General features: G+C 35.4%; 2 protein-coding genes across 3 annotated transcripts in view; one reads left to right on the top strand and one right to left on the bottom strand.

The window, feature by feature from the left end:
• CAAP1 (caspase activity and apoptosis inhibitor 1) overlaps positions 1-26831 on the bottom strand; it is a 52566-nt gene that overhangs the window by 1332 nt on the left and 24403 nt on the right. For both annotated transcript variants that reach the window (XM_007176829.2, XM_007176830.3), the window contains exon 5: positions 16080-16153. In XM_007176829.2, the coding sequence (XP_007176891.2) occupies positions 16080-16153 (74 nt within the window). The remainder of the gene's footprint in view (positions 1-16079; positions 16154-26831) is intronic.
• LOC103014912 (MICOS complex subunit MIC26-like) lies at positions 22785-23826 on the top strand. The gene is given in 2 exon segments (XM_057548840.1): positions 22785-23167; positions 23169-23826. Coding segments are annotated over 2 exon segments (585 nt in total). The 5' UTR covers positions 22785-22946; the 3' UTR covers positions 23533-23826.

Genomic DNA, 26831 nt, shown 5'->3' with positions numbered 1-26831 from the left:
ATCCCAACCCCCTTTTCCCCTGACTCAACTTCCTTCCTCCCTTCTTCCCTTCCTCCCTCTCTCCCTCCCTCCCGCCCTCCTTTCCTTCCTTCCTCCTTCCTTCCTTCCTTCCTCCCTCCCTTCCTTCCTCCCTTTCTTTTTTTTTCCGCCCCTGCATAGATTGTGGGACTTTAGTTCCCCGACCGGGATTGAACACGGGCCCCAGCAGTGAAGGTGCTGAGTCCTAACCACTGGACGGCCAGGGATCCCCCCTTCAACTTTGAAAACAGATCTAATTTAATGTAAATTTTAATGTATTTTTCATTCCAATTTAGAAGAATATGGAAGCACTGGGAAATGTATACCATCATATGGATGTCCCTGATCAAGTTTCCTAATTAAAATATCGTAACACTTTAGACCACAGTGAAGCCTCTACATTACAAAATGTTGACACCCTTTGGATAGAGTATCGCTTATTACTGAAGAAGCAAAATTCCATTTGAGAAGGAGTTTAAAATACTTTGCCTTATAAACTACAAAAAAGGAAAAATATCACTGGCAAGCTGGACACCACGTGCATTGCAATTATTCCAAAGCTTTTCATATACTTTTTCAAACACTGTGTTCTAAATCAATAAATTAAAGGAGAATGCCTAAGGCCACTTTCTAAGGTAAAATAACTTTTCACCAGGAGGATTTTAATTAATAAAGTTAGTATGCCATAAATTTTTAAAATACATTTGTTATAAAACTTCTATAACTGATGCTAAGAACTTGCACATAAACACAGATTGTAGCCCTCAACCACCTTGGCCTTGGACCATTACTAAAGTCCATGAGTTATTTACAACTTTGAGTGCTCCCTTATACCTCCAATTTATTTATCTTTTAAATTCCTAATATGTCTTTTAAAAAGAAAGTAATGATCCCCCAATTGTTAGCTTTGTTAGTTTTCTTGTAGTAGGAAGAACTTATTTACAAAACATAGATTGACAGATGGAAAATTCTGATAATAGAATGTATAAACAATTCTACTCCATGGATTTTAAAATAAATGATTTAGTGACCTTGATTCTCCTACACACCCTCTCAATGTTTCAAAGGAGAAAACTCTTTATGAAAAAACTTTTTTCAATTATATTTTCTATGGGTTTGTATCAAACATTTTTAGAGGGCAGAGGTGGGGTTTGCTTTATTTTTTTAATCAGAAACAGCTATACATGTTATTCACTGAAGAAATGGGGTTCTATAAATTTGGTGTTCTGTTTACATTAAAAATTATCCAAATCCAAGTGATTGAGTTCTCTGTACCACAGTATTGGTAAAAGCATTTACAAGTTCCATCTGCCCATTATACCTGCACCATGGATGCCAAAGCTTTGTAGAATCTGTACCTGAAATAATTTAGCATAAGCACTTCACTTCACAAATGTGAAAATAAGGTAAGTGATTTGTACAATGTAATCTGACAAACTATGTAAAGATCTAGGATCATACTTCAAGTCTTTTCACTATTTCTTAATTTTCTTCATTCTACTGACTCACTTTTAAAGTATAGCTTGTAAATATATGAATACATTTTCAAAGATAATTTACTCTCATCCTAAGTATTAGAAATTGCAGGGTTTTTTGTTGTCAATTATGATCCTCAAATCAGAAGGGGTATAACTTGTACACTCTTTCTAAAAAAGTAACTTTAACCTAAAATGCCTCAGTCTAAGCCCTCAAAATATCAGTGTGGTCACGTTCTGTCCTTCCACACCCCCATTCTGCATATGTGAAAATGTGTGTGTGTGTGTGTGTGTGCACGTGCATATGTGTTCAGGGGGAAATGAGCACACATTTAAATTATAAGACAATTCTACAAAAGAGCATCTTCAAGTTTTTACATGGGCTTAGGAGTCTGAGAGTAACAAATCAATCTCAGGGAAATTATTTGTACTCCTCTAAAATAAATAAAAACAGTTTCACTGTATGCATGATGTTAAAGTAAGGCTATTGAAATCCACCAAGAAAAATAAGACAGGTGGGTCTGAGGTAAAATAATACAAATGTAATTGAAAATATTAAGAATAAGAATTCAGACTGTTAACTGTTAAAGACATTACAATAAAAAATGACTCAGGGAAGAGAGCAAGCATAAAATTAGACCCAAATTACTGATGTCATAAAGCAGCAAAATAACTAAAGTAACTTAGATGTGGTACATATATACAATGGAATATTGCTCAGCCATAAAAAAGAATGAAGTAATGTCATTTGTACCAACATGGATGAACCTAGAGATTATCATACTAAGTGAAGTAAGTCAGAGAGAGAAAGACAAATATCATATAATACCACTCATATGTGGAATCTAATTTTTAAAAAAAGATACAAATGAACAGATTTACAAGACAGAAATAGACTTACAGATATCGAAAACAAACTTACGGTTACCAAAGGAGAAAGGTGGGGGGAGTAATAAATCAGGAGCTTGGGATGAACACACACATACTACTATATATAAGATAAATAACCAACAAGGACCTACTGTATAGCACAGGAAACTAGTCAATATTCTGTGATAACCTATATGAGAAAAGAATCTAAAAAAGAATGAATATATGTATATGTTTATGTATAACTGAATCACTCTGCTGTACACCTGAAACTAACACAACATTGTAAATTAACTATACTCCAATAAAATTAAAATTAAAATAAACAAATTAAATTTTAAATTTTAAAAATAAAATAAAGTAACTTTAAAATATACACAAAGAAACAAGAAGGTATGATATATTCCTTACTAGATTATATAAAAGAGCAGAATTAATGTAACATGGGTGGCCGCTAAAATACTACATACCATTTAGACAACTTCAGAGAAAAGCAGTATAACTAAAGAAATGAATCAAATAACTTAAGGGAAAGGACTAAAGGAGTTTAAGAATTTGGCTAAGCAATAGTTATAGGAACACAGAGTAAGAATTAAAATATTTTTCAGGGAAAAAGCAATAAAGAGTTCAAGGATTTATTGAGCATTCATCTCTTATGGTTGATGCCCTAGCCAACTACTCACAAATATACATTCTATTCCATTTTCCTCTTATCTGTATACATTCATAATTTCTCTTTTCTTTTGTTTTCCTGCTATCTTCTGTGCTACCAACTTGATTCATACCCTAGTCAAACTCTACCCAAGTACCAAAGCTTTTTAAATAACAAATCAATCCATCTAGATTCAGTATCTAGACAGCAAAATGAATCAATCACTATCTAAGTTCATCACTAATACAGATGAATAAATGGAACAATTTATCAGAGAAAATATTTGTTTATATTATTTAATGAGGCATAGTTATAAACATGGGATAAAACCATAAAGGGAAAATATTTCACAACTAAATAGAACACCCAACACTCTTTAAATATTTTACTGACAAGGAGAAAATTTACAACTACAAAAGACTCTATCACTTTAAAATTAATATAGTTTCGGTATTTAAAAAAGGGAGTGTACTACATAATAGAAAAGCTAAAATGCAATACCTGTATTTTTATTATCATCTATAACAAACCTCAATGCTTGAAAGCTACAGAGATTCCCCTAAGCTAAAGGAAAACATTTTATGTTTTATGTTTGCTTTTTGTTAAAATAAAAGTTTTAATTATCCAAAGTAAACAAACATAGAAGAATTATTAAATATTTTGAGTAATAAAAATTAAAAAGGACTTTTAAGTTATGTAACATTTAAACCTTGATAGGGCCTATATTATTCCACTTGCAAATAATTCAACATATCAGAATACTTTTAAGGCATAAAATGAAAGCATATCTAATGTTATGAGTGACTACATGCTTGTGAAACTTCTTGATAGTGAGTTATTAAATTAAGCCAAGAGACAAACCCTAGTACATGGAATAATTAAGTATCTGTCTGAATTCCTGATAAAGATGGCAAATTGAGCACACATATCTACTTCCTTTCCCTATCAAGAATCCAGTGAAGTGACAGAAGAGAGATACTTAAAAATAATAGCATAAAAACTGTAAATTAGGACTTCCCTTGTGCCACAGTGGTTAAGAATCCACCTGTCAATGCAGGGGACAAGGGTTTGAGCCCTGGTCTGGCGAGATCCCACATGCCACGGAGCAACTAAGCCCGTGCACCACAATCACTGAGCCTGAGCTCTAGAGTTCGTGAGCCACAACTACTGAGCCCAAGTGCCACAACTACTGAAGCCCATGTGCCTAGAGCCCATGCTCTGCAACAAGAGAAGCCACCCAATGAGAAGCCCGCACACCTCAACGAAGAGTAGCCCATGCTCGCCGCAAACTAGAGAAAGCCTGCACACAGCAACGAAGACCAAACGCAGCCATAAACAAACAAACAAACAAATATATTTATAAGAAAGAAAAAAAAACCTGTAAATTAAGTGAGGATGCAAATAACAAACATCAGTCCTTCCTAAGTAAAATACAAAATGGAAAATCCACAAAGGAAAAATATCAACAAATAAAGCTAAAAAAATGTAAGACTTCTGAGAAAGAAAATAGACTACAAATAAAATTATAAGATGGGGCAAACCTATAAGAAAATATTAGCAAAATACATTTTTTAACAGGACAAATGTAGGAATATATACAACGTCTGGGAATTGTTAGAAATAACTAAAAACATGGGCAAAGGATAGAAACGGGTTAAGCATTTCACAAAATATGAAATACAAAGGATCAATAAATATATAAAAAATGATCAACATAATTTTTAATCAGGGAAATACAAATTAAAACATTAAGATATTACTTTTTACTCATTAGTAAAAAATAAGAATTTCAGCCATCTGGAGAAAAAAATAATAAATTGGCAAGATGCAAAAATGATCAAGACACATTGTTAAGTCAAAAAAGTAAGCTAAAGAGTAATAATCATACTATGTTAAAAGTAACATAAGTTATTAATAGTGATTTACTTCTGGGGAGGGGAGTAAAAGTAGAAGGGGAAGAGAAGAAATTGAGTTTTCCAATTTTGCTCTATGAACATATGTATTTCTTCAACCATTTCTAAGAATATAACCTTGTAGAAAGTTAAAAAAAAAAGAAGTTATAATATTAGATAAGAAGAAAAGGTATCATCTAAAAAGAAATTTTGCTGGATTTTTACAAAATGTAAGTAGGCAGGATAAAATTGACAGAAAAATAAAAGCAAAGCAAAATCACTGCCAAAGACATCACAGATAATTCTTTCTTAGAGAGTCTTGGAAGCAAGGAAGAGTTGGCTTTGGAACATACAGCAAGATAATTAAACTCATTCAGAATAGTTGAGTCAAGTGAACCCTTCCTTCCTTCCCTCCCCTTCCCTGCCACATGCCCAAGCACTCTATTGGGAGGTCTACCCCATTCACTTACACTAAAGAGATCTGGTAGAGAAATATAACTAAACAGCTATTGAAGAAACCCAAACCAGCTACCAGAAAAACTACAATAAATGAAGGACCAAGATGAACAAAGGAGGACATAAAGAAAATTTAGGGATCAGAAGATATTCTACTGGAGGAGAATGAGGGGTTGGGGTGTCTACTTAGTATCCTATGGAGTTTGAAGTAGACACTGTAGCCATAAAACAAGTACAGGGTGCAATGAAAAAGGACCAGAGAACAAGAAATATTATAGTTTACAATTACAGTTATCAAGAGCAAACATTCAATGGTTGTTGAAAGACAATGTTTTTTAAAAAAAACCTTTCAAAATGTAGAAAAGAAATAAAAATATATTTAAAATATGCAATAAAAGTTAAGAGATGAGGATGAATGACTCACAAGTCCAACAACCTAATATAATTAATTCAACAAATATTGTTGAGCACCTACTATGTACAAGACATTGTTTTAAACACTGAGGAAACAGCAGTGAATTTTAAAAAGTCCTCGCCTTACCATTAAGTCCTAGGACAGACACTATAAATAAATCAACATCAGGTGCTATGAAAAAAATAAAGCAGGATAGAAGATAGTAGCAGAATGCTTTCATAGAGAGTGATCACTGTGATTTGATACAGTAACAGTTGAGCAGAGACTTAAAGCAACAGAACAAGTCAGAAAGCAAGAAGAGAGGGAGGGGAGAGGGAAAATACTATGTATAAAATAGATAACTAATAAAAACCTACTGTATAGCACAGGGAACTCTAGTCAGTGCTCTGTGGTGACCTAAATGGGAAGGAAATCCAAAAAAGAGGGGATATATGTATACATATAGCTGATTCACTTCACTGTACAGCAGAAACTAACACAACATTGTAAAGCAACTATACCCAAAAAAATAAAAAAATTAAAATAAAGAAATAAGAGAAGAAAACTGATATGAAACAAAGAAGACTTTCACACTGAAAGGGTCTGCCAAGAGCATCACACCTAAGACACATCCTGTGAAATATCAGAACTCAACGATAAAAAAAAAAAGTTCTTAAAATTTCCGAGAGGAGGGAAAAAATAGATGTCCAAGAAAAGATAGCCTCAAGAAATCAAGAGCATTCTTATCAGCCACTGTGGACAATACATTCCAATGGCTACTGACATGCTCACAAAAAAGAGTAGTAATGACATACTCTGTGTCTCGAGGACACAACACTGCTTCTAAATATTCTTGTTAAAAGATTGAACATGAATCTGATCAAGCCTCTATATCTAATTATCAATTTACAGAAAAATAATGTTAAACAAAACACTGAGATGCACTCAGTAAATTCAAACTGAGAAACTCCGACAACCCAGCTTCTTCAAGAAATAAACTGCAAAGAGAGGAAGAAAGGGAGAGAAAGGGGAGTAGATTAAAAAGAGACTCAGTATCATCCAATTGCAATGTAGGGACCTTATTTGGATCCCTATTCTTACAAATATAGTTTAAAAAATACTATAAGACAATCAGAGAAGTTTGAACACTGAATATTTCAGGATTAAAATTACATTATCACTGTTCTGTAACCCCTAATGAAATAATGGAACTAGACAATACTAAATAGCTATTAAAACCATTAGGCTGCAACACCTGACCCAATAGATCAATCTTAATATCACAATACCCACCAATGAACAACTAGGTTAAATTTGAACACTTTCTGAATACTATCTGATGATTTAAGAAATGCTACTTTTTAAGGTATTATGTTTAAAAACCCACCTCTTATCTTTAAGAGATACACTGATACTAAAATATTTACAAATGAACTGAAAAGATGTAGGATTTGCTTTAAAATAACATAACGGGTAGGAAGCAGGTAGGAATATAGATGAAAAAAGATTAGACATAGGTGGATAATTGTTGAAGATGTAGCTGAGTACATGGGAATTAATATTCCTATTTTCTTTCCTATTTTTGCTTGAAAATTTCCAAAATAAAAAGGTTTTTTAAAGTAAATTTTTATTTAGAAACCTGTAACAACAGGTTTTAATACATACACACACACACACACACACACACACACAAAATGGAGAAGAAAATGAGAAAATCTAAATCCAATTTTCCTATCAAACAAACATAGAGTTGGTTATTAGAAGAGTTAAACTATTTTACTTTTTCTATTTTAATTAGTTTTTCTCATCTGATTTGAAGTTATTCACGTTCAGTGGTTATGCCATTTAGAACAACACATTTCACCATCCTTCCCTCTAGAATCTCAACTCCCCAAGGCCTCCGGCGTTATCAATCTGCTGGAATCTCATTAGTAACAAAGCGTATGATATATTGGACAGCAATGCTATGCCTCCATGGATTTCTTTTCTTAGACTACAGATAATTTCGGTTTAAAAAATTTTTAAGTTATGAAGAACACACTTTTAATGTATTCTAACTGTAGAAAGTCAGCTTGATAACTTTTAACATTTTTAGTGAGTTCCAGCCTTTTCAAGAAGCCAAAACTTTATTTTCTGAAAAAGAAACAAAACTGTTCTTTTAATATATAAGAATAATTTTTTTCTGGATAAGCCTTCAATCTTCCTCTCAGCAAAACTAACAGATCTTGGCTATTTTTTTTTCATGCAGTGTTTTAAACTATTGATTTAACTTTAAGTGCATCATGTTAACCATCATATTCAAAACTTAAATCATGACATTAACCAACTATTACTCATAAAAAAGAAAATGCAAAGAATTTAATACAGAAAAACTGTCTAGTATTCTACCAAACCCCTTGAACTATCCATTAAACTTCTGGATAAGTGATTGTCTGCTAGCTTGTAAACCTAACTTTTAAGAACCACTAATCCAGAGATTAGTCCAAGAATCAATAAATATTCACTCAGTATCTATTTACATAGGTGCTGTAAAGGCCACAGAAGTAGGCCTTACAAAATGCCACAGGTAGTGTAGACTAAATATGTGTGGCAGGATTTAAGACACAGGTTTTGCCTTCATGGTGCTTGAGGATGCTTAAAATATGAACATCACACTTTAAAGTGCTAAATTGTACAATATAAAGTATAATAGAATATCACAGTATATAAAGCAATAGTGAAAAGTCAAGGAGATCTTTACAGACATGTATTATTAAGTAGGTCTTAGAATCTAACAGGTGATATTGACAGGGGAGGAAACTCCCAAGTGTGAGGGACAGAATGGACAAAGGCAAAGTGTTAGATCTAAACTCAGTACAATATGTGAGCCTAACAGAATAAAACGCAGACGTGAGAATATAGGAGAGGGTAGTACCCAAAACTACTGCCTCTGAAGACATCACCATTCCAGGACAAAAAGCACAGTAGGAACCTCCTGCCAGCCTTTTACAATGGATCAGGTAAGTAAGTATTTTGGGGTCACACTGGGGTACAATAACAGGCTAACACATGAGAGATTCCTGACCACCCTTCCTCTAGTAATCTGAAAGTAAACAGGAAGAACATATGTTTAAATGTCATTCATCATTTCTCCTACCATTTGATTAAACAGGATTCTAATATGAAAACATACAAAGGGGTTAAAAATGAAGACAGAGTAGTGTATTTACAAGCACTGTTGTTTAAAATCAGGCAACTGTTCTCCCCAAAGATTTGTTGGAACTTATGAATTTAAAAGGGCATCACACTCAAATATTCTCTGCTTGTAACATCTCAGTGCTCCGCAATCTGCCCATCCAAGGAAGGTGTTCTTAAACTCACCATCTACTTCACAATATGCCATGTTTCCTGCGACACTGCTTTAGTTTGTTTAAATATAAATATAAGCTTACAAAGAGATACTAAAGACTTGATGCTAATTTTAGATAATGTAAAAGTATCTTTTATATACTCATGCAGAAAGCAGCCAGTCATTATCAGTACGCCAAAAAAGTGGTAGTACATTTCATAAAACATAGAAATCCTACCCTAAAATTAAAAACACTTTCATTAAAGAAGTAGGAAAAATAATGAAAACTGTCAGTTTCACCCTAATTCTTTCCATAAAAGAAAATATGTGGAAATAGTGAGAGTCTTTGGAAAAAATAACTATGTCACCTTAGAGTATATGGTACTGAAGGCAGAAAATGCAGTAAAAAGTGTCCTGTATGTTTTCAGAATGGTTGGAAAAAAGGTATAATCTCATGGGGAAGGATAGTTCAAGAGTGTAGAAAGATGCTCAAAAATAAAACTCTATCCAAACATTAATTATCCAAATGAGGAAATATCCAAAGAAATATAAGCTACAGAAGAATCTCTATGATGACCACATATTTTATAAAGGGCACACGATCAATGCTTAATATAAAAGACTGGTATGAATCTATACAAGCAATATAAACAAAGCTAAAGGCTAAGGGAAACAAACCAAAACATGGCTCAGTTTTGTTAAGACCAGAAAGAAAAACAAGCTTATGAGCAACTCACTCTTTGGGGTAGGTGGTAGAATATTAATGGATAAATATAACTAATATTCTATTTCACTTCTATCTTCTTTTTAAGAACCTTGTACATACTGGACAGGACAGAAGAGAAAGAAGGAATTCTTTTAGTCATCTATCCATCCACTTACTCATTCAAAAGAATATGAGTACCCACTATAGACAAGCAGTGAAGACTTAAAGAATCCTAAGACATAATCCTTTACCTTACAGTACCTAAATTTAGGTTCCCATAAATGCTTCTTGAATTGAAAACAATTATTAATTATTGGGCAGTGTTATAACAGAAGTAAATAAACAGGCAACTATGGACTTTAGTTAGTAATAATGTATTAATAGTGCCTCATCAATTTTAACAAATTTACCACACTAATGCAAGATGATAATATGGGAAACTAGGAGAAGTGGTGCTAAGTGGGTATACAGGAGCTCTGTACTTTCCACTAAATTTTTTGTAAACCTAATTTAAAGCTGTTCAAAAAAATTTTAAGTATTAGTTTTTAAAAATAAAAATAAAGCTTGTTAACTACAAGCTCAATGTGTATCAACTATATGATGTGGCAACCAAAACGGCTGTTTAAATCATAGGCTAGGTGTGAGGTGTATAAAAAGTTCAGGAACTGCTAACAAAATTGATTTCAAGCCTAGTATTTACATCTTTCTTTTGGTAGCAGCACTTCTATATAAGGAGGTGCTTTTCCCAATGAACTGGATGAGAACATAGTGGCTGAAAAACACAGAGGATCCAAACATCTGAGGAAGGTTTGGAGTATGCAACCTCCAAAGTAGCTCCCCTAAGACTGTGTCTAGGATCCTATGAAATGTATCACAAGATAGAATGTTTAAAATGAGTACAATTTAAAGAAACATGGAAATAAACACTTCTCTCAGAATACTGAAGCAAATTCATAATTTCATTCTTGATAAAAAACACACAGAGCATTATGCATCCAAAAACCTTATCAGTTTACTTTTTTTTTTTAATCCAGAAAAGTCTCACATTCAAATGCAACAGAGGGGCCTTCCAAAGGTACAGGAACAGTATGGGCTAATTTGCCATATAAAATGTAATTTTCACCCTTTCATTCAACTACTACTCATAGAAAGAGACAAATTAAAAAGCAGGATCATATTGGTGTCATTGCCGGTAATAACTTGTGAAAAAGCTCAAAGGAATGAGAAAAGAAATGTAAATTCTTATGCCACACCGATGGTTACACCACAATCTCTTTTTACTTCACCAATTGCTGAACTGGATAACATTTCCCCAGAACAAGTTTTTAAAAATCTTTTAAAGAAGTTAACTCGTGTTGAAAAGCTGCATTCTGTGAGTACTTATTTGTTAGAGCCAGTCAAGGAGATAATCAAGGGCAAGGAGGAAAGGAATTAGACTCAAACTTTGAAAACAAATCAGTAGTACACATGCTTCTCTGCTTCCAACTCCAGAACAGCCTTCTAACACTTTCTTTTCAGTCTCCCCTCAGCTCTCTAACACTCCTTCCTGCAATTTTGGTTTTCAAAGGAAGAGGCAGCACAGAGCTCATCTGCCAATCCAGAGACTTCTTCATGTAAAACTTTTGGCCTACAAATGCTACTTAATTAACTGATGATCTTCATTCTTTCTCCCTTTACAGTGCAATAAAAGTCTCTGATGACATTTTTCTCATTATCTTTTCAATTTTTTATAACTTGTACTTATTCCTGCATGGTTGTAAAGTTCTCTTCAGCAAAACTCAACCCCTTTGTAACTGCAAACTGATTTCTTCATTCTTTTTTATTCTAGTGCCTCTCTGTACCTACCTTCCCTTCTCCTAGTGCAGTACTACCTCAGAACAACAACAGAAGCAATAAGAACAAAAATTGAGTTTTTCCATTTCTCTCCCACCTTAAGGACTCAAATAGTCTCACACAATTTTATGTTTAATATCTTTGCTAAATGATGGAAAATATCCCATATAAAATTTAATTTTTTTGAAGTAATAAATGAATACATTATGGCCACCATCAATCCTTTATAATAGTCTAAAAGAGTGGTCTCTCAACTTCATTATTTACATAAACCTATCAGTGAAAACATTTTTAAGTACCTGTCCAACTACATATTTTTTATTTACTTATAAATTAATACATAATTAATATGAACCATTACAATTACATATATGTAACTGAAAATTTTAAAAGGGAGAGGTTTAAATATATAAGTTTATATGTATTTATTTACTTTAGAAGCTCTAGTATTTTCATCTTGCATTCCCAGGGAGTGTGTATAATTACCCTGTGGTGACCAGTGGTCTGAAAGGCTGAAAGAAGCCCAAAGAAAATACCTATTCTAAACTTTCATCACATGGTTTAACCACTGAAAACAATTTTCCCCTATTAAAGTCTACTTTTCAAATTCTTGAAGCTCTCAACAAGATAATTCTTAAAGCTGTCTATCATTCATTAACTGTTTTTTTAAATTAATTAATTTATTTATTTATTTATTTTTGGCTGTGTTGGGTCTTCGTTGCGGTGCGCAGGCTTTCTCTAGTTGCTGTGAGCAGGGGCTACTCTCGCTGCGGAGTGCAGGCTTCTCATTGCAGTGGCTTCTCCTGTTGCAAAGCACGGGCTCTAGGCACGCGGGCTTCAGTAGTTGTGGCACGCAGGCTCCAGTAGTTGTGGCTCACGGGCTCTAGAGCACAGGCTCAGTAGTTGTGGCACATGGGCTTAGTTGCTCTGCGGCATGTGGGATCTTCCCGGACCAGGGATCAAACCTGTGTGCCCTGCACTGGCAGGCGGATTCTTACCACTGCGCCATCAGGGAAGTCCTATCATTCATTAACTCTTGAATTAGAAGGCCAAAATATAATTGCATGAGGCAACTACATTCCTTAAAAAAAAAAAAAGTGACAAGATTTGAGTCTAACCGCAGCAAAAGTCTGTGCATTTTGTGTGTGTGTTTGCACATCTTTCTCTAATAGAAAAGAGGAATAATTTGCACATGAGAAAGTTAATGTAAAAGATTCAGAGTAAAATGTAGTCAATGTCTTATTAATTTTAATCATTTTATACACCATGTGGTTACATTACTTATTTTTATAACTGTATTCAAATGAATGCATCTTAAGGAACCATCATACAGCTTAAAGACTAAAAAATCAAGCATCTTTTTCTCTAATAGAAAAATGTAGAGATAGAAAAAATTGTATATCTCATTCTTCTTCCATTAAACAATTTAATAAAACAGTTACTAAGAAGCACTCTTCACAAGTGCAGACACTGCCCTAGGCCCTGTTCTTTAGAAAATCTGATAGAAAGGAACTTCAAGATCAAGGCCAAACATCCAAATATTTAAATATTGTGAGAATCTGCTCTACAACAGCACCACCAAGTGGCCATTTGTGTAACCTGTGTTCAAACACCTTCAGCAATAGGGATGTATCTCAGAAGGCAGCCCAATGCATTTTCTGATACATCTGATTATTTGAAATAAATATATCGATCCAAACATGTTTAATGATAACCTTATCTACTGGCCCTGCTTTTATTCTCAAATTCTCAATACAGAACAAGCCTAATCAGTCTTCTACTTAATAGCCCTTCAAATATTTTAAAGGGACTACTATAAACCTCAACTCTTCTCGTCCACCTAAATACACAATTTTAACTTAGCTATTTAATCATGTATAGTAAAAAAAAAAATTTCTCATAACAATTTCCAAGAAGGAATGCAAACATAAGAGCTTAATTCTTGAAGTTACAAAGGAGAATAATTTGCAAAATTACACATACCCCAGTTGTAAACTTTAAAGCAAAAATTTTAATTGTTTTAATATTACTAAATGTCTTAAATTTATTTATTTATAAATATATAGAAGATAATTCATTAAGATTAGCAAAGATTTGTTTGATATTTTTAAAGTATTTTCTATGCATTAAATACCTTTGACAAACAGCAGTTTCATTTTTTCTTAACTGTAGCACAAATGACTAATTTAGAAAATTTATATAAACCATTCTTATACAACTACCCTTCTGCTAAAAATGAATGACTTAGGACACTAATCCTAATCCTAGTTTACTACAGGACCAATCAATCAATTAGTAGATTATATTTACATTTAAATGTTTGCACAGTGAAGGTGAACGTTAGTGTACAATCTGATACTCACCTTCAGCACAGCCAGTTTCATAAATAAATTTCCTATTGATAAGATAAATAATACCAGTACTAGACAAAGAAATGCCAATTTCAATCTACCTAATCCATAGTCACTGTTTCTCAATACTAAGTATTTTAGAAGCTGAAAAAACTGAAAATATAATTTAAATAACTTGTCAATATCATATACCATTAATAAGGCATATAAGATTTATTTTATCCTGAAAGAACAAAGAGAAAATTCAATGCTGCTTTATATTTTGGTCTACTGAGCAAAGGGTTACTTTAGTACTAAATAAGCTTCAATGAATTTTCTTAAATGGTCAAGCCATTAAATAAAATGACAACGCATTCACAAGGAGAATTATGCTCTGTTTTTATTGAGCTAATAACCGTGAGCAAAAATAGAAAGTTACAGATAATATTAAATCAATTTTGAAAGTTCTGCATATTAAAAACAGACAATGTTAGTTCATTTAAAATAAAGGCAATAATCTTTATTGAGCCTGTCAGGATTTGTTTCCTGGGGTACCTCACCTTCTTGGTTAACTCCAAGCAAGTTAGTTACTATCTGGTTCAGATTTCAGCTATACTAATATTTGTCTGTAAAAAGTTCTATATAATTGAATCTTCTAAATAACTTACGTTTATCCCATTATGCAACAAAATGTTAAATTTTAACCATTTCATAGGCATTCTTCTAAAAGACTTCACTTATTTCTCTGCTTTCTAAAAAGAGCTGAAATTTAATTTAACCATTTTCTACAAATTTAGTTACAGTATTACAGTCTTTGTCTACATTTTGTTCTCACTACATATAAACTAAAGGAATCACAAAATTAATTAATCAACTTTTTTCCTTTCTTTTTTTTTTAAAATACATATTTTGTTTTTTTGTTTTTTGTTTTTAATTTATTTATTTAATTTATTTATTTTTGGATGCATTGGGTCTTTGTTGCTGCACGCGGGCTTTCTCTTGTTGCGGCGAGCGGGGGCTACTCTTCATTGCGGTGCGCAGGCTTCTCATTATGGTGGTTTCTCTTGTTGCAGAGCACGGGCTCTAGGCACGTGGGCTTCAGTAGCTGTGGCACAAGGGCTCAGTAGTTGTGGCCTGCGGGCTCTAGAGAGCAGGCTCAGTAGTTGCGGTGCACGGGCTTAGTTGCTCGGCAGCATGTGGGATCTTCCGGGACCAGGGATCGTACCCGTGTCCCCTGCACTGGCAGGTGGATTCTTAACTACTGTGCCACCAGGGAAGTCCCTCCCTTTCTTAATTAAGCATTAGTAGTACAGGCCACGGCTTAAAAAAAGAAATTCTGCCCAAGTAAACTGATGACCTGTTTCTCTCTACCAAATAAGTTCTTATGATTCAAGTTTTAGAGAAACTATTCTAAGCCATCAAAGACTAGTTGCCTACAAAATAAACAACATAACCCTCTTGGCTGCAACAGATTCTCACTGCTCTGAAGTAATTTTTATCAGGAAAATGGAAAAATGTGATGTAATCTTTGACTAACTAATAAAAATTTATTTTTACATTCAGTTTTCCCTACTAGGCATGAGAAAAAAACAACAACAAAAAAAGACATCTAAAAATTAGCCCTATTCATCTACCTGGCTTGAATAAATAACAACTACCATTTTACTTCTGTTAGCTGGTAATGTCAAAAATTACTGATTTATAGAAAATAATATATGAGGAAGAAAGTAAACAAGGACAAAATATCTAGCAAAAAAAAACAGAAAAAAGTTACTCTATAAAACTTTTTTCCCCATATACAACCCAAAGCTATCCAGTTAACACAGCTACACTATCTTGGAGGTGAGAATACATAATAGATTACGGAATTAAAACTATTCAAAAATGACACCTTTCTGTTGGCATCTGTAACCATACAGCACTAAGACAGAGCCACTCCAACGGCTAAAGGAGTCATGAAATAAAGGATGTATATCTTACTCTTGATCTTAGACTAAATAAACTATTTTGTTTCCCTATCTATAAAATGGGGGCAAACTGGAAGACTGTGAAAATTTATTATTGGTAAAATGCTTATAATTTTCAGGTAAAATGTTACAGAAAAAGTTAAGTACGTGATCCATACCTTGTTTTAATTCCAAACCTTCAGGTTGCTTGTTCTCTCTCAGGCATGAAGTAGAATCTATAAAGATGTCTTGTCTGAGGAATGAAAATAAATAAAAGCAATTTTTTAAACATTATTCAATGAAGTAATATTTACTGCTGAGGTTCCTAGAATTAAGTTATACACTTGAGAAGACACACTGAATTCTTCTCAGCCCCCAGGGTACCATTCAGTACATTCTGGAAACTCAGAAACATGTATACAAGTGTCAGAAGCAGCGGCTATAAACTACTACCAATTTAAGTAGTATACTTTGTAAAATCAAGGGACAAACCTGGAATGAATACCGAGGTTAATTTTCTCTCCCTTCCAATACTCTGCAGGGTAGCTGATGGGAGAAATCATAACTCACAGAAGAATCTAGTAATTTTTCAAGTTCAACTGTTAAATTTAATGGGCACTCTGGCATTCAATTTATTTTATATTCATCTTATTTCATACCTCAAATGCTTTGGTGTCTACAGGATGTGGAAAATACATATCTTATTTGTAATATACATATGTAACCAAAGTAAATGGATTATGTATAAGATCATGCCATAAAAAAAGTTCTTGATTAACTATTTCTGCAAAAGAGCTGTAAACTAAACTAATACTCTTTCTTAGAGAGCATTATACCATCATAATATTGATGTTACAAATACTTTACAGCAAAAGTCAAGACATTAATTATTGTAAATATTCAAAATAACTGTTTTCTTTAAAATACACATCTAGGGCTTCCCTGGTGGCGCAGTGGTTGAGAATCTGCCTGCTAATGCAGGGGACACGGGTTCGAGCCCTGGTCTGGGAGGATCCCACATGCCGCGGAGCAGCTGGGCCCGTGAGCCACAACTACTGAGCCTGCGTGTCTGGAGCCTGTGCCCCGCAACGGGAGGGGCCGCGATAGTGAAAGGCCCGCGCACCGCGATGAAGAGCGGTCCCCGCACCGCGATGAAGAGTGGCCCCCACTTGCCGTAGCCGGAGAAAGCCCTAGCACGAACCGAAGACCCAACACAGCCAAAAATAAATAAATAAATAAATAAAGTAGCTATAAAATTAAAAAAAATAAAAATAAAAAAAAAATAAAATAAAATACACATCTATTACCTTCTGAGAATTTTTACACACACCCTAAGACTAACATACTAGAAATATCTAGGAAATTTTCATATTCACAAAACTTTTTATATCCACTTAATAACAAATCCCTCAAATAACTAAAGGATAAAGACTTGTGATCATTTCTTTGAGAAGTTTACAATTTTCTTTCCAGCCAACACATTTGGCACTTATAAGCTTGTTCTGTATTAAAACTTTACTAATACAAGTACAAACTCAAATAGAAACTTTGAAAATATTTAACTTGGTATTATGACATCTTAGAGATTTATAATTGAGATAGCTCCATTTTTTATCCTTCTTTCTGTCTAATGTCACCTACTCAGATTTTATTCTTTCACCAGAATGACTAGCAGATCCCAAGGAGGATATCAACACCACCCCCTGGCAATCTAGGGGCAGATTAAATGCCAATATATCACATTAAAAGCTTTGCAAAGGGGACTTCCCTGGTGGCACAGTGGTTAAGAATCTGCCTACCAATGCAGGGGACAAGGGTTCGATCCCTGGTCCAGGAAGATCCCACATGCCACGGAGCAACTAAGCCAGCGCGCCACAACTACTGAGCCTGCGCTCTAGAGTCCACGAGCCACAACTACTGAAGCCTGTGCACCTAGAGCCCATGGCAAGAGAAGCCACCGCAACGAAGAGTAGCCCCCGCTCGCCGCCACTAAAGAAAGCCCGCGCACAGCAACGAAGACCCAACGCAGCCAAAAAAAAAAAGAAAAAAAAAAAGCTTTGCAAAGAATAAAGTTAAAATATGCCACCTCAAGCCTTACGTCAAGTTAGATTTTACCTACTGGGAACATTAATCTATTTCTAAGTATATTCCTTTAGAGAAAATGTTTATTTGCTCTTATACCTGAATGGCACTTATTTCTCTTCTAAACACATACACCTAACATTTTAAAAAAATGACTTGAACAAAAACATAATGTAACATCAACATTAAAAGGACCATGGGCATTTGCAATACCTAATAAAGACACAACATCACTCACGCAATATTATAGCTGAGAATGTATAACCTATATCATGAGGAATCATCAGACAAACTGCAAGTGGAAATGAGTAATGTTCTATTAAAAAGAGGGAGGGGAGTTAAAGTCAATGTTATAAAAGACAAAGAAAGGCTGTGGAAATATTCCAGGTTAAAGGAGGCTAAAGAGTCATGACAATTAAATGTTATAACTGACTTGAGACTGCTCAACTGGAGGGGGAAAACATTATAAAGGATATTACTGAATCAAGTCAAACTAAAATACTGATGGCAGATTGGATAAAAGTATCAATGTTAAATTTACTAAAGCTGAATTTACTGAAGTTAACAATGTATTGTGGTTATACGAAAAAGAATATCACTATTTTAGGAAAAGTACAATGTAGTATTTAGAGGTAAAGTGTCATGATGTATGTAACTTAGCCTCAAATGTTTCAGAAGAAAATATACAAGTATATAAAGAGAAGGTGTGCAAATGGGACTAAATGTTAATAATAGGTAAATCCAGGTAAAGGATATATGTATGTTTCTTGTACTATTCTTATTCCTGCAACATTTTAATAATTCTGAAATTATTTCCAAATAAATTTTTTAAATTAATAATAATGTAGTGAAATGCATTATTTTATGCATTATTTGATTTTCTCTGTGAAAGCTCCTTGAATCGCCTTCAAATAAAACTGGACCCCTCTATAAAGACTATTTGCCGTCATAAACAAATTTTTTTACTGCCCAAAGTGAATGTTTATAATGTTCTGTTTTCTCTTAAGTTGGATTTGATCAGGCTGTTGAAGAAAGTCACCAAAAAAAACTTCAGACAGTAGAGGTAGTACACCGCCTTGTGGCTGAAAAGTGAAAAGCTAGATGCTTTTGCATCAGTATCATCGGAAGCTGAAAAAATTTTTCAGAAAATAGTTTGGAATTTTAATTTTTCCAAGACATAGATTTGCAACTAAAATTATCATACGCATTCAGAGTTCTGTAATGCAATTTAAAGATTTTCACTAAAGAGCATAAAAGGCAAGATGGAAACAAAAAAGGAAATGTCTTAAAGTGTAAGAAAATTATGTCTCCCCCAACATAATAAAACATACTAAGTGTCAGAGTTAGGAAAACTAAAGGAATTCCAATTTATATTTAAATGACATTTAAATATATCTATCAAACGCTTTAAAACCATATAAGAATTTTATAACAACTGGAGAGAGAAGAGGTGAAGAGAAAAAAGGTGGGAGGGAAGGAACACACTAAAAATCTGGCTTGGGTTAAGAATCTTGCAATGCTTTTTGTAGTCTTTTCCATTAAGAAAAAAAAAAAAGCCAGTTTTTATTTCCCCAATTCTCTTCTCCCATCTGCAATGCTCCTTAAAGCACCTTAATTTACAATCTTGGCCTTGAAGTATAAAAGAGCCCTGTATCTATCCTTGGGATTTAAGTTCTCAAACCAACATCAGTCCAACGTTTTCTTTTACTCCAAATACGGTTCTACGCTTGATGCTTTCTTATAACTCCAATGAATTTGTTTTTTAAAATCAAAGTAATACACTGGGGAGATCTGTAGGACTTGATCAAGAACAACCACACATGTGAATTACTAAGGTTTAAAATATATTGCTAAACAGAAAAAAAAAAAAATCAATTTCTTGTCCAAAAGAAAAATACTGGGAAGAGACCTCAACAGAAGGATAAAGAGAGAACCAAACCAGAAGGATTCCTCCCATTTTGGAAAAAGTCAGCTAACAAAGAATCAGGCAAACTGGCCTAACAATAGATATAACCCTTGGTTCTCTCCACTATCCTGGGAGTAAAACTAGAGGCTGAATGATGCCAGCTTATCATCTTACGAGCTTTCTACTATTAAAAATAAGAGACAGGCCAAGAAACTAGAGTAGCCAAAACAATTTTGAAAAAGAATAACCAAGTTTAAGGATGCACACTATCACATTTCAAGAGTAAAAAGCTACAGTAACCAAGACAGTAATGGTATTAGAGAAAGGATAAACATCTGGATTAATAAAACAGAAGAGAGTACAGAAACAGATCTAACACATATATGGTCAATAGTTTAAAACAACAACATAAATGTGTATCACAGTTCTGTAGGTCAGAAGTCTGGGAGGGGTCTCACTGGACTAAAATCAAAGTGTCCACAGGCTGCACTCTTTTCTGGAGACTCTAGGGGAGAATTCATTTCCTGCTCATTTGGGTTGTTGGCATAAATTTGTTCCCTGAGATGGTAGGGCCAAAATCCCTGTTGCCTTGCTGCTTACCCAGCTTCCAGTCAAGGTCTTCTCATGTCACATCTCTCTGACCTACTCTTCTTCTGTCTTCCTCTTCCGCTTTTAATAACTCAGTGTGATGAGACTGGGATAACCTGGATAATCTGGGATAATCTCGCCATCTCAAAGTCCTTAACCTTAACCAAATCTGCAAAATCCCTTTTCTCAATATATAAAGTAACACATTCTTAAGTTCTGGAGATGAGAGAGTCATTTTTCTGCCTACTATATTACCTGAACTGGAGAATGGATAAACAAACTGTGGTTCACCCACGCAATGGAATACCAACTACTCAGCAAGGAAAAGGAAGGAACTACTTATATACACAGCAACATAAGTGAATCTCAAATGCATTATGCTAAGTGAAAGAAGCCTATATACTGTATTTATCTATATGACATTCTGGAAGAAGAAAAAGTGTGAGGACATAAATCAGGTTGTCAAGGGCTGGAGACAGGAGAAGGAGTGGACTACAAAGAGCCATGGGGGAAATTCTGGGGATGATGGAACGGGTCTATATTGTGGCTGTGATGGTAGATAAATTTGTCCAAACCCACATAGCTATATAGTAAAAAAAAAAAAAAAAAAACCAAAACATGAATCTTGTTGTATCTAAATTACACTTTTAATATTTTTTAAGTTGGGGTACCACAAAGTCTTAGAACAAGTTCAGAAAAATGAAATCACCTAGTGCTCAAATGTAACCCTCAAACAATATGGAATGGAGCAAAACAATCTTTCTCAAAGGGCCTTTCCAAACAGCAAATAAATTCACATCTCTAGTGTTTTCCTCAGCAAGCTTATTCCTCAAGATAGCAAAACTGAACCCTTGTTTCCATTTCCTTTCCCCAAATAACAGAATTCCAAAAATCAGTTACCATACTCCAGTTTCTCTGATCCATGATTCTCTAAGAGTTCATCCTATAAATTGCCCCCCACAACTCCAAGTTTTTGTAAATAAGTCAATTCTCTAAATGGGGGCTCTAATCTATATAAAAGTGACTAAAGGGAATCACAGAGGTTCTCCTCTTTGTTCTATCCCTTGTATTACTGCTTTCAAGCCTTTTCCAGTTTTAAAAATTGTATGAGACCACTTTACAAGTGCTTTATTTAAAGGTGCACAAGTAGAATGTGCAAATATCCTACTAATTTGAATGTGGAGTCCTATCTAAGCGTTAAGTCGCAATACTGTCAATGATTAGTAGTACTTTCTGTGAAGGTTTTCTGAAAAACGTATCCTGTTATTTCTGATAAACTTATTATATAGAATAGTCTGCCTAAGTATTACAGCTAATTTAGAAGGACACAAGAACATAAGTGGGGTACAGATAACCAATTTATTACCCTTTACCAGCCAAAAAGCACACAGTCAAGCCCTTTATAATACATATACTATGTCTAAAGGAATTTAGCATACAGAGTAATGGCAATTTAACAAATTGATCTCATTTGTGAAAAAAATCCTTTTATGCTTTAAAATATGTATACAATAGTTTTCTCTTAAACTGTTTGTAATAAATGAAAAAGTTAGACACTTGTAAGCAATAAATTGTTTTTAAAAAGCAATAACAGTAAAGAATAATAATTAAAAATCACAATGAATTCTTTTGCTTTCTTTAGGCTTTGATAAAAGCAATTTGGGGAAGGGAATCCCCAATACTCATCAATGTAAAGTGGAATTTTAAGAACAGTGATTGTGTGATTCAAAGTAAAAATTCAGTGATTCAAAGTAAAAATTCTAGAGCAAATACAGCAACATTTTTTCAATGCATTTCAACAAGTACTATTCTAAGCACTTTACAATCTTTTCTCATTTAATCATCATCACAATCCTATGAGTAGATACTGATATTACTCCTATTCTACAAACAAGGAAATTGAGGCCCAGAGAGGTTAACTAACTTGCCAAAGGTCAGAGAGATAGTAAGCTGTGGAGTTCTGCTGCTAAAAATGCAGGCAGTTTAACTCTAGAACCTTCATTCTTTACATTTATGCAGACTTTCTCCTACTTAAAGAAACAGTTCTCCAAGTGGTAATATTAAAAATTATACATAGCCATCATCTATATCTCAAAGTATCAGGTCAGTTTTCATTCAAAATTTGACCCCAAGACCTCATAGGAAAATACTTCTTTCTATTGGAAAAACTAAGATATGCTATTAAATCATTAAGACAGAATTATTATTTTACAGTGGAAAATTTCAATGAAAAGACAGACATGAGGCTCGCCGCTCGAGGCGCGACGTGCTGCAGCTCAACGTCACGGTTTCCCCCCGAGGCTTCCGAGCTAAGCCTTGGTCAGATCGAATTGGCTGTACGGCCGTCACCCGCACCGCGGCCCATTTGCGGTCGGAGGAATCGGGCCCTAGCCGGCCGCCGTAGCCACCTCTCTGTAGTGGGCGTGGTCAAGGCCGGGTGACCCCCACTGGAGCCGCCGCTGCCAGCGACATGTTCAAGGTAATTCAGAGGTCTGTGGGGCCGGCCAGCCTGAGCCTGCTCACCTTCAAAGTCTATGCATCAGCAAAAAAGGACTCATCTCACAAAGCTGCTGTGAAGGTTAATGAGCTTTCACTCTACTCTGTTCCTGAGGGTCAGTCTAAATATGTGGAAGAGCCAAGGACCCAACTTGAAGAAAGCATCTCCCATCTCCGACATTATTGCGAACCATACACAAGAAATGTACTCCCAAACTAAACCCAAGATGCAAAGTTCGGTTCAGTGGGGGTTAGACAGCTATGAATATCTCCAAAATGCACCTCCTGGATTTTTTCCAAGACTTGGTGTTATTGGTTTTGCTGGAGTTGTTGGACTCCTTTTGGCTAGAGGTTCAAAAATAAAGAAGCTGGTGTATCCACCTGGTTTCATGGGATTAGCTGCCTCTCTTTATTATCCACAACAAGCCATCGTATTTGTCCAGGTCAGTGGGGAGAAATTATATGACTGGGGTTTACGAGGATACATAGTCGTTGAAGATTTGTGGAAGGAGAATATTCAAAAGTCGGAAAATGTGAAGAATTCACCCGGAAATAAGTAGAATACTCCATGCTCTGCCCATTTTAATCAGTTATAGGTAAACATTGGAAACTCCATATGGTAAACCAGTATTTCTACAGAAAAATGGCAGAGAAGTTAGTATTGAATGTAGTAAATTGGCATTCTTCTTCAGGAGAAACTATACTAGGCCTCTTTGTTATCTTGGGTGATGCCATACTCCAAGTGGACTAATCTGAAGTTCTTTCACCTAGAGATAATGTATAAGCCTTAGAACTCCTCGTTCTCATGTTGCTATTTATGTACATAATTAAAATTCTAAGTTAAAAAAAAAAAAGACATGAGCAAATACAACTGGTAACCAAAATAAATTCCAAATGAATAAAAGATTTAAACATTTAAAAAAACCATAAAGTACTAAGAGAAAGTATGAAAAATACTTTTTATAATTTCAGAATAGAGAAGGACTTTTGTAAATATAAAACACAGAAACCATAAAAGATTGATAAAATCAGACTACATAAACATGAAATATTTATGCATGTGCAAAAAAACAATAAAAGCCATAAACAAAGTAAAAAAAAAAAAAAAGCAACAAGCAAAAAGAAAAAAAATTGCAACCCACATCACAAACAACGGATTAAAAAGACCAGAGGGGACTTCCCTGGTGGCGCAGTGGTTAAGAATCTGCCTGCCAATGCAGGGGACACGGGTTCAATCCCTGGTCCAGGAAGATCTCACACGCCATGGAGTAACTAAGCCCATGTGCCACAACTACTGAGCCTGTGCTCTAGAGTCCGTGAGCCACACTACTGAGCCTGCACTCTAGAGTCCGCGAGCCACAACTACTGAGCCCGCATGCCGCAACTACTAAGCCTGCATGCTGCAACTACTGAAGCCTGCGCGCCTAGAGCCCATGCTCTGCAACAAGAGAAGCCACAGCAAAGAGAAGCCTGTGCACCGCAATGAAGAGTAGCTCCTGCTCGCCCCAACTAGAGAAAGCCCGCGCACCCCAACAAAGACCCAGTGTGCCCAAAACAAATAATAATAAAATAAATTAATTAAAAAAAAAAGACCAAAGCCCTCTACCTACATACACACACAAGGTAAACAAAAACAACAAAGCTCACAGATAAAGGAAATTCAAATAGCTTTGTAATATATGGAAAGACAGTCAATTTCACTCGAGAATATAAATTCCAGTGAGATATCCTTTTTTACCTATCCGATGAACAAAGATCAAATGTTAGATAACATTATATTAGCTAAAGTATATGAAAACATGTATTCCACATTTTGGGGGAGGGGTATAAATTGGTTTAAACTCTGAAAGTCAATTAGGCACTACCTATTAAAATTTCAAATGCCCAAACATCTGATCCAACAATTAACTTATAGGACTTTATATAATCACAGAAGAACAAGACTACTTACATACAGAGATACTCATATCATACACAGTAACAGAAGACAGTAAACACTTACATGTCCAGAAGAACAAGATTACTTACATACAGAGATACTCATATCATATGCAGTAACAGAAGAGAGTAAACACTTAAATGTCCATAGATAGACTTTTGCTATATTCAACAACGGAATAGTATACAGGGGTGGGTGTGTGTGTGTGTGTGTGTGTGTGTGTGTGTGTGTTTGTGTGTATGAAGCCTTATATGCACTAGGTAGAACAAAATCCAAGAAAAGTCATACTATTAAATGGAAAAAATTAAACAAAAAAAAGGTACGGAACAGTTTGCACAGTATGCTACCGTTTGTGTGACAAGAAAAACTATACATACACTTATCCATTTGTAAATGTATACAATTTCTCTGGGAGGATACAGAAGAAACTGGTTTACTGTGGTTGCCTACAGGAAGGGATTCAGAATGGGGAACAGAAAAAACAGTGAGACTTATTTTCACTATATACTTTTAAAAACTTTATACTATGTGCATGCATTTACCATTCAAATAAATAAGCTGTTAAATAACACACACAAGATACATGGCTATGTGAGAAAATGTCCTTATTTACTGAAAATTCAAACATAAATACTTAGAATCAACTTACAGTACTTCAAGAAAATAGATAAAACAAATATGGAAAATTGTAATCAGTGTTAGGCCTAGGCAACAGTTATTTGAGGGTTTCATTATACTGTTCTCTCTACTTTTCTATACACTTGACACTTTTTGTAATCAAAAAATAAAAATAAGAACAACCTAATACAGTGAAGTCCCTTTTGTCTAACTCAGACAGATGGTATCACTTAACTGAAAAAAAAAAATTTATTAACACAGGGAAACACTTAAAAGTCACATATAGGAGGAGCTTCAAGATGGCGGAAGAGTAAGACGTGGAGATCACCTTCCTCCCCACAAATACATCAGAAATACATCTACATGTGGAACACCTCCTACAGAACACCTACTGCACGCTGGCAGAAGACCTCAGACTTCCCAAAAGGCAAGAAACTCCCCCACGTACCTGGGTAGGGCAAAAGAAAAAACAGAGACAGAAGAATAGGGACGGGACCTGCACCAGTGGGAGGGAGCTGTGAAGGAGGAAAGGTTTCCACACACTAGAAGCCCCTTCGCGGGCGGAGACTGCAGGTGATGGAGGAGAGCGCAGCCACAGGGGTGCGGAGGGCAAAGCGGAGAGATTCCCGCACAGAGGATCGGTGCCGACCAGCACTCACCAGCCCGAGAGGCTTGTCTGCTCAGCCGCCGGGGCGGGCGGGGGCTGGGAGCTGAGGCTTGGGCTTCAGAGGTCGGATCCCAGGGAGAGGACTGGGGTTGGCTGCACGAACACAGCCTGAAGGGGGCTAGTGCACCACAGCTAGCCGGGATGGAGTCCGGGAAAACATCTGGAGCTGCCAAAGAGGCAAGAGACTTTTTCTGGCCTCTTTGTTTCCTGGTGCACAAGTAGAGGGGATTAAGAGCGCCCCTTAAAGGAGCTCCAGAGATGGGCGCGAGCTGCGGTTATCAGCGGGGACCCCAGAGACAGGCATGGGATGCTAAGATTGCTGCTGCCGCCACCAAGAAGCCTGTGTGCAAGCACAGGTCACTCTCCACACCTCCCCTCCTGGGAGCCTGTGCAGCCTGCCAGTGCCAGGGTCCCGTGAGCCAGGGACAACTTCCCCAGGAGAACACACTGCACGCCTCAGGCTGGTGCAATGTCACAAAGGCCTCTGCCGCCACAGGCTCGCCCGGAATCCGTACCGCTCCCTCCCCTCAGCCTGAGTGAGCCAGAGCCCCCGAAGCAGCTGCTTCTTTAACCCCGTCCTGTGTGAGCAAAGAATAGACGCCCGCAGGCGACCTACACGCAGAGGCAGGTCCAAA

The sequence above is a fragment of the Balaenoptera acutorostrata genome, chromosome 6 (assembly GCF_949987535.1).
Source record: "Balaenoptera acutorostrata chromosome 6, mBalAcu1.1, whole genome shotgun sequence".
NCBI lineage: Eukaryota > Metazoa > Chordata > Mammalia > Artiodactyla > Balaenopteridae > Balaenoptera > Balaenoptera acutorostrata.
The sequence above is the reverse complement of the archived record's forward strand: the minus strand, read 5'-3'. Positions and strand labels throughout refer to the sequence as shown.